This window comes from Odocoileus virginianus, chromosome 9 (genome assembly GCF_023699985.2).
Source record: "Odocoileus virginianus isolate 20LAN1187 ecotype Illinois chromosome 9, Ovbor_1.2, whole genome shotgun sequence".
In the NCBI taxonomy this organism is placed as follows: Eukaryota; Metazoa; Chordata; class Mammalia; order Artiodactyla; family Cervidae; genus Odocoileus; species Odocoileus virginianus.
The window spans coordinates 35480668-35493985 of record NC_069682.1 but is presented as its reverse complement, the minus strand read 5'-3'; the positions used below and the strand labels follow the sequence as shown (position 1 = coordinate 35493985).

General features: G+C 45.1%; 1 protein-coding gene across 2 annotated transcripts in view; it reads right to left on the bottom strand.

Moving 5' to 3' along the window:
• The window catches only part of DTD1 (D-aminoacyl-tRNA deacylase 1), a 210364-nt gene that overhangs the window by 186816 nt on the left and 10230 nt on the right, over positions 1-13318 (bottom strand). For both annotated transcript variants that reach the window (XM_070472208.1, XM_020878656.2), the window contains exon 4: positions 8686-8792. In XM_070472208.1, coding sequence (XP_070328309.1) covers positions 8686-8792 — 107 coding nt within the window. The remainder of the gene's footprint in view (positions 1-8685; positions 8793-13318) is intronic.

Genomic DNA, 13318 nt, shown 5'->3' with positions numbered 1-13318 from the left:
GAACCAAAAAAGGAGGAGGGGATACAATTGGACCTCTATTCCTATCTAATCTGAGATGCCATTGTATACAGGTGGGCAAAGACATAAAGCATGACAAGCATTTCATTATTAGAAATTTAGTATAAATAGCAGTGGAATACTACTCAGCCATAAAAAAGAATGAAATAATGCCATTTGCAGCAATATGGAAGGACCTAGAGATGAGCATACCAAGTGAAGTTAGCCAGACAAAGAAAGACAAATATCATATATCATTTACATGTGGAATCTAAAATACGACACAAACTAACTTGTCTACAAAACAGCCTCCTAGACACAGAGAATAGACTTAATGGCTGCCAAGGGAGAGAGGGGTAAGGGAGGGATGGAGTGGGAGTTTGGGATTAGCTGATGTAAACTATTATATACAGAACTGATGGACAACAAGGTTCTGCTGTATAGCAGCAATCAAAATGACACTATAAGTCAACTATACTTCAATTAAAAAATTTTTTTGTTTATCTCTCTTTACATAGGACCCAGCTTGAAGGGCTAAAGTTGAGGAGGGACCTTTGACACAAGGAGAGTCTAGGCTTGATTTCAAACCTCCTTTCCCTTAAGCACAGGGGTTTGTGGTGAAGACTTTAAGTGTTTGGACAGGCAAACATGGAGCTGGAGCTTAAGGGTGGTCAAATATACAAAGCCCTCTTCCTTGAGGGCTGGACGATGGGCACAGTTATCGTGCTCACCCAACATTCGAGCGCACGCCCATGAAGTGAGTGGTCCCAAGAGACACGTGAGCAGAAGTGACCAGCGACTGCTGATAAGGGGTCCCTATCTCACTCCCCTCCTACCCAGGCGGCCGGTGTTATAAACTGGGGGAGCCTGGGTCCCTGAGTCAGCAAATTGAGTAGACCCGTATCAACCTAGGCTGTGCTTTGGTGCTAGTAACTTTTATTGTGTGACGCTACAGAGACTTCTGAGTGTTTCCTGTGGCAGACAGCATTTCTTTTATTTATTTATTTGGCTGGGTCTTATTTACCATATGCAGGCTCTTTAGTTGCAGCATTTGGGATCTAGTTCTCTGACCAGAAATTGAACCTGGGCCCCCTGCATGGGGAGCATGGAGTCATAGCCACTGGACCACCCTTGAAAGTCCCTGGCATTTCTTAGGACAGTCCCAATAAAGATACTTCCATTCAGAGAGTAATTAACCTAGAACTTCAAAGAAAAGAGCAAGGAAGTTCTGAAATGTAGCAGGTTATGATATGTTCATGGGGAGGATGAAAGCATGCAAGCTGCTCTCATACGTACATGTTTCCTCCATCATCCTACAGAAGCACTCACATGAGCAGGAAAAAATTTACATATGCACATGTATACTAACACACCACCCATTTGTGTTAGGGGAAAAAAAAAATTTAAACTAAATGCCCTTCAAACAAGGAAAGAATACAGCCACTCAATGACCTGTTCTCTGTGGTCCCCACCCTCTCCCCCCAGATGCGTGCTCTGCCCACGTGGCTCTCCAGCTGGACCTTCAATCAGCACTGCCCACAGCTGGCCACGCACGGGGACACCCATAAGGCGTGAATTCTCTGTGATGGGTGATAGCCACTGATGCAAGATGCCGAGTACATAGGGATTTGTCACACTATCCTATTTATGTGAGCTCAAAGTTTTCTATGGTATAAAATTTTTTAAATGTAAATTTCAGAAAAATTGCCATAATTAAAAGTGACTAACCTTTGCAATAAACAGAAATGACTATGCTCATTGAAAGAGGCAACATCACTAATCCAGCCAGATAAAGCAACTTCTCAAGCATTTGTATCAGTGGTTGGAATGGGCTGCAATTAACTCATTAGTTCACTAAAGTACTCATGTCAATTCAATGCTGATGAAAGCAGTCTGGGTCGAGATTAACTTGACAGTGCATGACCTGGCTTAAAAACACAAAATATTGAGAAGGAAGCATTCCCAATGGGTCCACATTTTCTAGACTATGCTGTAGACCATAAGATTCAGTTCCTGTTCTGTTGTTACTAAAGTTAACTTTAAGTGGAATATCAGAATATAGTGAAACAAATTAATAACCAAAAACATGCTTTGAAATAACTTTAAATTACAAATTAAGTCAAAATATGGAAGTATGGTTCATAAACATTTATTCATATCCCAACTCATAATTAAACTAGTAATGTAGCTTTTTTTTATGATAGAATATTTTTAATTTTTACAATTAATTTCAAGTACAGATATGAGTTTTTAAGTGTATATGGGTATGTATAAGCACATACAGCAGGGAACTGAATAACTGCATAAGTGAGAACGGAGCCAATTATCGGAAGAGGTGATGAGCACCAGTCAGCACACGTAGAGCCAGGCAGGGGGCGACTCAACATGGCTCTGAACTGAGACCAATCAAAGGTCTCACTATATGAACTCTGGTCTCCTTCTGTGAGTTCTTTCTGATATTGTTGTTTAGTTGCTAAGTCCTGCTCTTTCGATACCCCATGGACTGTAGCCCGCCAGGCTCCTCTGTCAGTGGGGTTTCCTAGGCAAGAATACTGGAGTGGGTTGCCATTTCCTTCTCCAGTAGCTTTTAAACTAGTAATGTGCCAAAGCGAGTTATCTGCTTTTTGATGACAGCCATTCTGACAGGTGTGAGGTGATGTCTCATTGTGGTTATGATCTGCATTTCCCTGATGACTAGCGGGGTGGAGCATCTTTTAATGTCTATTGGCCATCTGGATACCTTCTTTGGCGAAGTGTCAGTTTAGGTCCTCTGCCCACTTTTTAATCAACTGTTTCACAGATCTTGAGTTGCATAATTTCTGTATAGAATCTGGATATTAACCCCTTATCAGATATGTCATTTGCAAATTCTTCTCCTGTTCAGCAGGTGGCCTTTTCATTTTGCTGACAGTTTCCTTCACCATGCAAAAGCTTTTTAGTTTAATACAGTCCAATTTGCTTATTTTTGCTTTTGTTGCCCTTGCCTGAGGAGACAGATCCAAAAATATATTGCTAAGATCAATGTCGATGTATGTTCTGCCTATTTTCTTCTACTTTAATGGTTTATGATTAAGTCTTTAACCCATTTGAGTTTATTTTTGTATGTGGTATAAGAAAATGCGCTAGTTTCATTCTTTCACATGTAGCTGTCCAATCTTCCTAACGTCATTTATTGAAGAGACATTTCCCACTTTACAGTCCTGCTTCCTTTGTCAGAGATGAACCGACCACATAAGTGTGGCCAAAAAAGGGAGCCCTCGTGCACTGCTGGTGGGGATGTAAATCGGTGTAGTCACTATGGAAAATAGTTTGGAGATGTCTCAAAAAATTAATAGAACTACCATAAGATCCAGCAATTTCACTTCAGGATATACACCCAAAGAAAACAAAACACTAATTGAAAGAAATATGTGCACCTCTATGTTCACTGCAGCATCATTTACAATAGGCAAGATATGGAAGCAACCCAAGTTCCCATCAATATATGAATGAATGAAGACGATGTGGTTATACATACACAATGGGATATTAATCAGCCATAAAAAAAGAATGAAATCTTGCCATTTGCAACAACATGAATGGATCTAGATGTTATCATGCTAAGTGAAATAAGTCAGGCAGAGAAAGACAAATACCACATAATTTAACTTATATGTGGAATCTAAAAAACAAACAAAGCAAAACAGAAATAGATTCATAGATACAGAGAACAAACTGGTAGTTGCCAGAAAGGGAGGGAGGTGGGAAAAGGAAGTGAAGAAGACCAAGGAACAAATTCCCATTTATAAAATAACTAAGTCACAGGAACATAATATACAGAGTAAGGAATATAGTCAATAATACTGTAATTTTGTTTGGTGACAGATGGTTACTAGAATTATCATGGTGATCATTCAGTAACGTATTTAAATGTCGAATTGCTATGTTGCATACCTGAAACTAACATCATATATCAATTGTATACCTGAAACTAACATCATATATCAATTATACCTCTATCAATAAAATAGGTAAATAGACAATGTAACCTTAACAAAAAGACACTGTTAATATCAATTAATGGTCAAAAACAGAGGTTAACATTGCAAGACACTTTTATTTCCATATCTCTCCCTTATGAATCTAACCTTTTACTCAACAAAATTGTTTCCCACCTGTCAAACACAGACCATGTTTCTAACTGTGACACACACAGGCTCTGGAAACAGGCCAGTGATTCCCAGAATCTGGAGAAATACAACAGGACGAGTAAGCCCTGAAGGATGGCTTTGCAAGCCTGTACCAAGGGATTCTGGCCAACACCATCCAACGTTCAGGGAAAACAGGAACACACAGACCTGTAAACCTCAGTGCAACTACAAGTGAACTGAAGGTCAATGGCAAGGACACGAATCCATTTCTAGATCAGCTGACTCCTGGAGGACCAAGTTCCACACACTGATCTGAGAGGTGTTGAGGCTTCATTTCTTTGAACAGATCAAGTTACAGATCAGAAAGATGGGAGTTAAGGAAGTTCTGTCAGAAGAAACCTGAGACTGGATGACCTGAAAGACTGTCTTCTGTTGGAAGCCAGCTTACTTAGTAGCCACGTCCCATGACCTTGAACAAGTCAGTCAAGGAGAAAATCGAGCTTCCCCCGTCTTGTGGTGTTTGAGGGTCATAAGCATGGATACAAAGCTTAGAAACTGTTAGTTCTCAACTGTGTTTCTATTAACAATGATAATCTGCTACGTACTATAATCCTCCTTCAGGTGGAATAATTCATTTTTTTAAAGTGAGGTTTACTTTTAGATTATACATTTCCAAAAAAAGAGAAAAACAACATTCTCAACACTTTTTTTCCCAATTTTTATCGGTATATAGTTGATTTACCAAGTTGTGTTACTTTCAAGTGTACATCAAAGTGAATCAGTTATACATACACATATACCCATTCTTTCTTTTTTAGATTCTTTTCCCATCTAGGCCGTTACAGAGTATTGAGTAGAGTACCCTGTGCTACACAGCAGGTTCTCATTAGTTGTCTTATTTTATATATAGTTCAACACTTCCTTTAAAGAATAAACAAAAGAAACATCTAGAAAGAAGAGCAGAGCTACTAGGCACAGTGAGAAGGCACAGTAAAAGTTTATGAATCCAGGTCTGCCAACTTGTAAACAAGCAGACTATTTGGCTATTGAGCTGATTACCTCTCACATTATTAGAAGCCCCTTATAAGGTAAACTGATCTTCCCAGGTGGTGAAGAATGTGCCAATGCAGCAGACACAAGAGACGTGGGTTTAATCCCTGTCAGGAAGATTCCCTGGAGGAGGGCATGGCAACCCACTCCAGTATTCTTGCCTGGAGAACCCATGGAGAGAGGAGTCTGGAGGGCTACAGTTCACAGGGTCTCGAAGAACTGGACACAACTGAAGCAACTTAGCATGCGCTTGCTTCATGTCATGTGGGATCCTGGTTCCCCAACCAGGGATCAAACCCACGTCCCCTGCATCACAAAGTGGATTCTTAACCCCTGGACCAGCAGAGAAGTCCCTCAATTTTTAAAAACAGATAAATCTTCTCTGTACCAGAATGTATTAGAGACAGCAGATCCAGAGAGCGGGAGACAGATAAATGAGTTACATACCAACCGATAGTCTTAGGTTTATAAACCTGGAATCACATTGCCATGTATTCTTTGGAGATGTGTTTGTTTCATATAATAGCACAGCTGCTGTGTTTTCCATATAAGTTCACAGATCTCCACTGTGTTCAATTTTTAAAACTAACCAGCCAGTTCTCATAACACCTTTGATGAGAACCTACTTCTTGACCTGATCTGAAACACCATCTTTATTACAAACCAAACTTCTCATCAACAATCAGGCTCCCTTTCAGGTCACTCATCTCCTCGGTGATCGGTTTCTCTCTTGCTCGGCCAGCACCGTCTGTTCTCATTGTGACACTGTAATACTTCATTTTATATCTAGGAAGGCCAAGCATGCTCCATGAGACAACAGACAGATGAAAAGATGCTCAGCACTGCTAATTATTAGAGAAATGTAAAGTCCAGTGAGCTATCACCTCACACCAATCAGGATAGCCATCTCAAAAAATCTCCAGCAATAAATGCTGGAGAGGGTGTGCAGAGTAGGGAATCCTCCTACACTGTTGTTAGGAATATAAGTCGGTACAGCCACTATGGAGAATAGTGTGAAGGTGCCTCAGAAAACGAAAAACAGAGTTACCACATGATCCAGCAGCCTTACTCTGGGGCATGCATCTGGAGAAAACTGTAATTCAAAAAGATACATTCACCCCAATGCTCACAGCAGCACTGAATATTCACAATAGCCAAGACCTGGAAGCAACCTACATGTCCACTGACAGAGGAATGGATAAAAAAGAACTGGTACACACACACACACACACACACACACACATATAAAATGGAGAATTACTCAGCTATAAAAAAGAATGAAATCATGTCATCTGCAGCAACAAGAATGGACCTGGAGATTATCGTACTAAGTGAAGTAAGTCAGAGAGAGAGACAAATACCATATAATATCCCTTATATGTGGAATCTAAAACATGGCGCAAATGAACTTACCTACGAAACAGACAGACTCACAGACACAGAGAACAGATTTGTGGTTGCCAAGAGAGAGGGAAGTGGAGGAGGGATGGAGGAGGAGTTTGGGGTCAGCAGATGCAAACTATTATATACAGAATGAATAAACAACAAGGTCCTACTGTATAGCACAGGAACTATACTCAATCTCCTATGACAAACCATAATGGAAAAGAGAATGGAAAACAATATATACATGTAAAGTTGAATCACTATGCGGTAGAGCAGAAATTAACTATACTTGTAAATCAACTATACTTCGGCAAAATATTGTTTTTAATGGTTTGGACAGTATACAGAGAAATAATAAATTCACGTCAATAATATAAATTTTTAATTTGTCTTTGATTTGGAGAGGGAAATGGCAACCCACTCTAGTGTTCTTGCCTGGAGAATCCCAGGCACAGTGGAGCCTGGTGGGCTGCCATCTATGAGGTCGCACAGAGTCCGACACGACTGAAGCGACTTAGCAGCAGCAGCAGCAGCAGAATGATATTAAATAGCAAATAAAAAGCACAATAAGTCCAAAGACCATGCATAAAAGTAAAAAGCTTTACACTATAGTAACTTTCAGTTCTGTTCAGTCGCTCAGTCATGTCCGAATCTTTGCAATCCCATGGACTGCAGCATGCCAGGCTTCCCTGTCCATCACCAACTCCCGGAGCTTACTCAAACTCATGTCCACTGAGTCGGTGATGCCATCCAACCACCTCACCCTCTGTCATCCCCTTCTCTTGCCTTCAATCTTTCATCGCATCAGGGTCTTTTCCAACGAGTCAGTTCTTCACATCAGGTGGCCAAAATATTGGAGCTTCAGTTCAGTATCAGTTCTTCCAATGAATATTCAGGACTGATTTCCTTTAGGATGGACTGGCTGGATCTCCTTGCAGTCCAAGGGACTCTCAAGAATCTTCTCCAACACCATAGTTCAAAAGCATCACATCCATACTTGGACCTTTGTAGTAACTTTACAGGCACTTTTTCCTGCTTTTTGAGCAAGGAGTCTGGTATTTTGTCTGCAGGTGATCTGGCCAGCCCTTAGATGTCCGAGGTAACAGACCCCATCAAGGCACAGGCCAGCACGCGGGTCCCTCCCTCTGCAGCTCACACTCGTGGTTCCAGTCGTGGCTGCAGACCAGAACCTCCTCTGACCCCACCCCGGAGAATCCGTGTCATTGGTCTGGGTGCAGCCAGGCAGTGGGAATGTTGATTTCTCAAGTTACTCTGCTGCATGTCAGAGGCTGAGAACCAGCAGCTTGGATTAAGGCTAGCAGGTACCAAGCATACCTGCCCACCGAAAATCAGTAACAAGAAAGAAAGGCTCTGTTCCCCTTAGAAACTGTGACTCTGAACAAGGCACAGAGCTTCAGGTTTAGAGAATGCTCCCCCCAGCCCCTGCAGCCTTCCCTTCATGGCATCCTAGAAGCAGGGGAGGAAGATGGAACTGCCTCCCGAGCTCTCACGCCTCCTGCCCACCTGCCTCTCAAAGGTCACTAAGTGGCTGCGTTAATCACAGTCTTCAGAAGCGCTAAGCACCTACCAGAAGCGCTAAGCACCTACCAGAAGCCACAGCACACAAGGGCTAGCACAGATTTCCTTTTTCTGTTTGAATTAAATTTTCTCTGAAGGCTGGCAGAGTTGGCAGCAAATCCAGGTCAGACGTTGCTTTAGGATTTAGAAAGAACCTCCGGTAGCACATGTAACCACACCTGGGATAAACGCACTCCACAAGCATTCCACACTTGGGCACTGGAGCCATGGACAAGGGGAGCTATGCCGCTCCGCTGCTGCCTCCCAGTGGCCACCGGGTGCCACAGCACCTCACCCCGGAGCAGCCCAGAGGAGGGACTGGGCAGTGCCATGGATTCTGACTCAGGCAGTGGCCAGGCCACAGCATGAAGGAGATGCAGGGCAATAGGTGTGTTCTTGGGAACAGATGCAGGAAAACAAAACCCTAGGTTCCTGCAATGAAGGGCTGTCTCCACCCCAGACTGAGACAAGCTCCAGGAACTAAGTCAAACCCAGAAGGTGTCCCTGGCTCCCAGGAATCTGACCAGCCTGATTCTGGGCTTACCTGCTTCGGGTCGGAGGCAGCAGCACCAGGGGCTGGAGATTCCAGTTCTATGGTCACAGGCCCGTCGTTCTGAATGTGAACTTGCATGTAGGCACCGAACTTGCCATCTGTAAGAGCAATGGCAGCCGTCACAAGAGGTGGAGACCTCGGGTTAAAGCTCTCTGCGATCAGTGCAATCAGAAATCTGGGAGCAGGACCGGCCAACCCCATAATAAGGGAAACACAAGACCACACACAGCAGAGGGGCCCTGCGTGCCCTGCAGCCCCAACAAGGGGGTGGACCAGGGAAATCATGGGTTAACAGGACTGTGAAGCCATGAGGACATGAAATGCATGGACACTTTGGAGGGCAAAGAATTTGGTAAAGTTCAACTTGAACCAACACCACAACTCTGGAATTCCACTTTGGGGCAGACAGTCCAGTGTTTACGACCTGGGGTCTCGTGGGGGGACAGATGGGCACAGGGTGCTAATGATGCAGCACTGTTTAACCTTGAGAATCCTGACCCTGGAGGCCAGAGAAGGGTGAGAGGTCCCTGGTGAGAGGGGCTCCCTGGAGGTGGCTCCGCACGACACAGGACTAGAAGGGCCACGGGATTCAGGGCCCCAGCCAACTCTGAGGCCTCTGCGTCCCTCCTGCAACACAGGGAGACCAGTGAAAGGACCAAGGTTGAGATACAAGTTCCGAGGAGCAGGGGAATGCCCCTGTGTGCAGAGTCAGGGTCTGCTCTCCGCATCACGGTCTGAGGGACCACGACTGCCTGCCCATTCCTGGGGGTCACAGTGCACTGCAGCTCAGACAGGCTCTCAAGACATGGAGGAGGGACACCTGCTTAGTTCTTCACTCCAGTGATCCCCATAGTCCCCTGGGGAGGAGCCTGCTTCACAGGGAGCACCCTTCACAGGATGGACAACCTCTGGGGGCCAAGGAGAAGGGCGGCCCAGGAGCCCCTCGGGGCTCACCCCTCCATAGTGGCTCGGCCCTGGGGCCCCCGGACACCAAACCTGCCACAGCAGCAAGGGGCCCCTCCAATGATCTGTGACCTCATGGAAAGTCCCGGCAGAACAGGCTCAGGCAGTGGCGCAGGCGACTAAGAGAAGCCAAGCTGCTCGCCATTTTTAGAGGCGACACAGATCTAGTTCCCACTGGGCAGCCTGTCGTGCATGGATGACAGTGGCTTCCTGTGGCCTCCGCTTAGATTAAAGTGGCCATTCAGATGCACAGAGCTTTTGTGCTACCCCTGTTAGGAAAGCTAAAAAGACATCAGCTAGGAAGGAAATCATGTGTTTAATTGCAGGCTAAAAATTATGGCTACAATCAGGAGCAACTTTCAGCCGCTGCTCTCCTCAGGGAAGCTGAAGGCAGGCTCAGGAGGAAAGGAGTTATTTCCAACCTTGAATTTCTGTTGCCAGGATATACAGCATATGCTTCACCCCGTTTATCATTCTAAGTAGCAAGAAATTTATTTTTTTTGCCTGTTTTTCTTCAGTTAAGAACAGAACTATTGTGTGCCTTTCTACTTGTATGGACAATAAATCCAAAGACATGTTTCAAGAAGTCTTAAAATGGTAATATATATATATATATTTTTTTTTTCCCAGTCCAGCTCACAGAGTAAAGCCCCCAAGAAAAATTACAATGGTTAGGAAAAATAGAAACAGTTAAAAAATAATAATAATGTCAAAAGGCAGGAACTTATCTACAAAACTACATCTGGGCTCCAGTGGTGATATAATCAGGTTGCTCTGAAATATAAGTCCCACATGTTTCCAGCAGGAACACTCCCCATCGGGGCCAATCCCGCAGGGTCCAAGGGCCCTCACCGGCCCCAAACCACAGCACTCCATGTACCCACAAAGGCTGATGTCCATGCCGCTGATGTCAGTGCCTGACAGCCTGCCCACCTCCACCAGGAAGCCACGCCCTGCTTCTCTGTGGCCTGGTGTCTTTCAGGATGACCAGCAACCACAAGAAGCATGCATGTGAGTACAGGCAGGGCACTGGCACAGAGCCCAGCAAATCAGCATGCAGGAAAGCTGGTCACTCTTTTTTTATATATCTATGTGGGTATGTATGCATTAATTTGGCTGCACCAAGTCTTAGTTACAGCACGCAGAATCTTTGATCTTCCTTGCATCATGCAAGATCTTTAGTAGCTGCATATGGGCTCTCAGTGGCGGCACATAAGATCTAGCTCCCTGACCTGGGATCAAACTCGGGCCTCCTGCACTGGGAGCGCAGAGTCTTAGCCACTTGACCACCAGGGAAGTCCCTAAAGGCAATTTTTAAAAAATAAGACACAGGTATAGGTGGAAAGAAACTCCTTTCACCCTTGTCACCATCCAAAGATAGGAAATGACTCAGCATGAAAAGAAAAGTTTGAATCTTTCAGCAGGGGAAGCAGGAAGAGTTTAAAAAACTTCATGGACTTGGGGGTCTACAGATTCAGATCTCAACAAAGATGTGATTCCCCCATCAAGAATTCCTAGATTTACATGAACAGTAACGCCTCCGGCATCGTAGCACTGGCCAAAGTATGTAACACAGGCGTCCACTGAAAGTTCACTCATGTGGTGAAAATGTTTTAAGTATTAATAGTAAAAAGAGAAGAAAATTAAGCAAACACATAAAAAATTAGCCATGAAGGAAAGACTTGACGTGGTCTTCCTCCTTTGGGCACTTTCTCTGCAAGATGAACCTGCTGGGGCTAGGACATGCCCAGAGGGAACAGGGGTTGGGGTGGTGGGTGGAGGGCAATCAGAAGTCTCCTGCCCTCCTTAAACAACCTTCCACATTCCTCCAGCTCTCTGCTGCCCACCACAGATCAGACCACGGAATACACAGGTAGCCCTTTTTAATCCCGTGGAGGCTTCTGATTTGCTGAACAAAGCTGACAGGTAAGTGCTTTCCTGGATTGAGCACAAAACGACTGAGAGTGGGAACAAGATGCTGGAGAGTGGAGATCCCTCTTTTCAACTGTTCCATTCTGGTATCACATTTATTTTTGTTTCCTAACTATAAAAGCAACACATGCTCAGAACTCAACTCTGAGAATGGTTAAGGACACCCAATAAGTGGTACTTTCAGCGTTCATCTGAAGGATGGAGGTCCTGGGTGGAGGGTGGGGTGGGGTCGCAGGGGGCCACATGGGAACTCAGCATCCTGAAGCCCACTCAGGTTGGGGGTGTTCATGAAGCGCCCTCAGCCTCAGGCTTGTTCTGCGAGAGGGGAGGACTGAGGATTTGTGTGCTGGGTTTCTCCCCCTAAAGCAAGTACTTGAAGGGAAGGCAGAGGATGAAAAAAAACCCTCTGAGAACAGCAGAGGTGTGAACTGCAGAAGACAAAAGATAGTCACAAACTCTGACGTTTCTTCCACTGCAGGCAGGTCTCCACTCCTCCCCCAGAATCTGGGCGGCTGAGTAACTGCCCTGACCAACAGCACGTGGGGCATGACACAGGCCACTTTCCAGGCCTGTCTGTGGGGCTGGCGCTTCCACTTCCTGCTTCCTGAAGCGTCCCCTTCTGGTCGGGGAAGCCGGGCACCACTGTAGAAATCCAGCTACTCCAAGACAGCTGGGCTGGGAGAAGCCAAGCAACGTGGGGCGCCCTGGGGAATCAGATGAGGCGGGGCACAGAAACAAGATGCACAGAGGCCGGCCCAGAAGCAGGTCCCCAGGCCCAGCCAACACTGCAGCCGCCACCTGGCAGCACTGACCTTGCCACAGGTTTCCACTGTGAAGGCAGGGCAGCCCCTGTGTTATCTGCCCAGTTGTGTCCAACTCTTTGTGACCCCGTGGACTGCAGCCTGCCCAGCTCCCCCATCCGTGGGATTCTCCAGGCAAGAATACTAGAGTGGGTTGTCATGCCCTCCTCCAAGGGATCTTCCCAACCGAGGGATCAAACCCGGGTCTCCTGCATTGCAGGAGGAGTCTTTATCGTCTGAGCCAGGAAATCCTTCAGGCTGATCTGGGTCTGGGACAAGTGCCTGGCCAAGCCCTTCCAAGATTCCTGACCTGCAAAATTGTGATGAAGATAGTCTTTTTTTTGTTTGTTTTTACTTGAAAATACTGGACTTTGCAGAAAATATCACATTGTAAACAAGTCTATTGACCCATTAGCTTAAAACAGCTTTTAGGCACAATCACACCTAAAAGCTAAAGATGAGATACTGGGACCAAACACAGTGCTTAAAAAGAGGCCTAAGCTAGGCTCTGGAAGATCTTTCCCAGAAACAGAGGCAGCAGCAGCTTCCAACTGGCACAAAAACAGGGAGGAGGAGGACACATCCAAACCTTCAAGGCACAGTAGTAAGAGGAAATCAGAGCAGTACACTCATCTTGTGAACAAAGAGTGAAGGAGCGAGGGACAAAAGCATTGTGTTTCCTGATGTTCTAGGAACCTGAGACCATGCGACATGAAGCCAGGAGGGTTAGAAGGGCAGGGTATTTTACGTGGGGAAAGGATATTAGGCAACTTAGAAGAAGTTGGTATGTTTTGGGCACTTAGCTCTTAGGGATGTAGACATGTAACCTGGGAGGTGATGGATGTCAACTTGTTGTGGTCATTTCACACTACATACATATGTCAAGTAGCTAAACCTAACAGAGTGTTATAGGTCAATTACATCTCAAA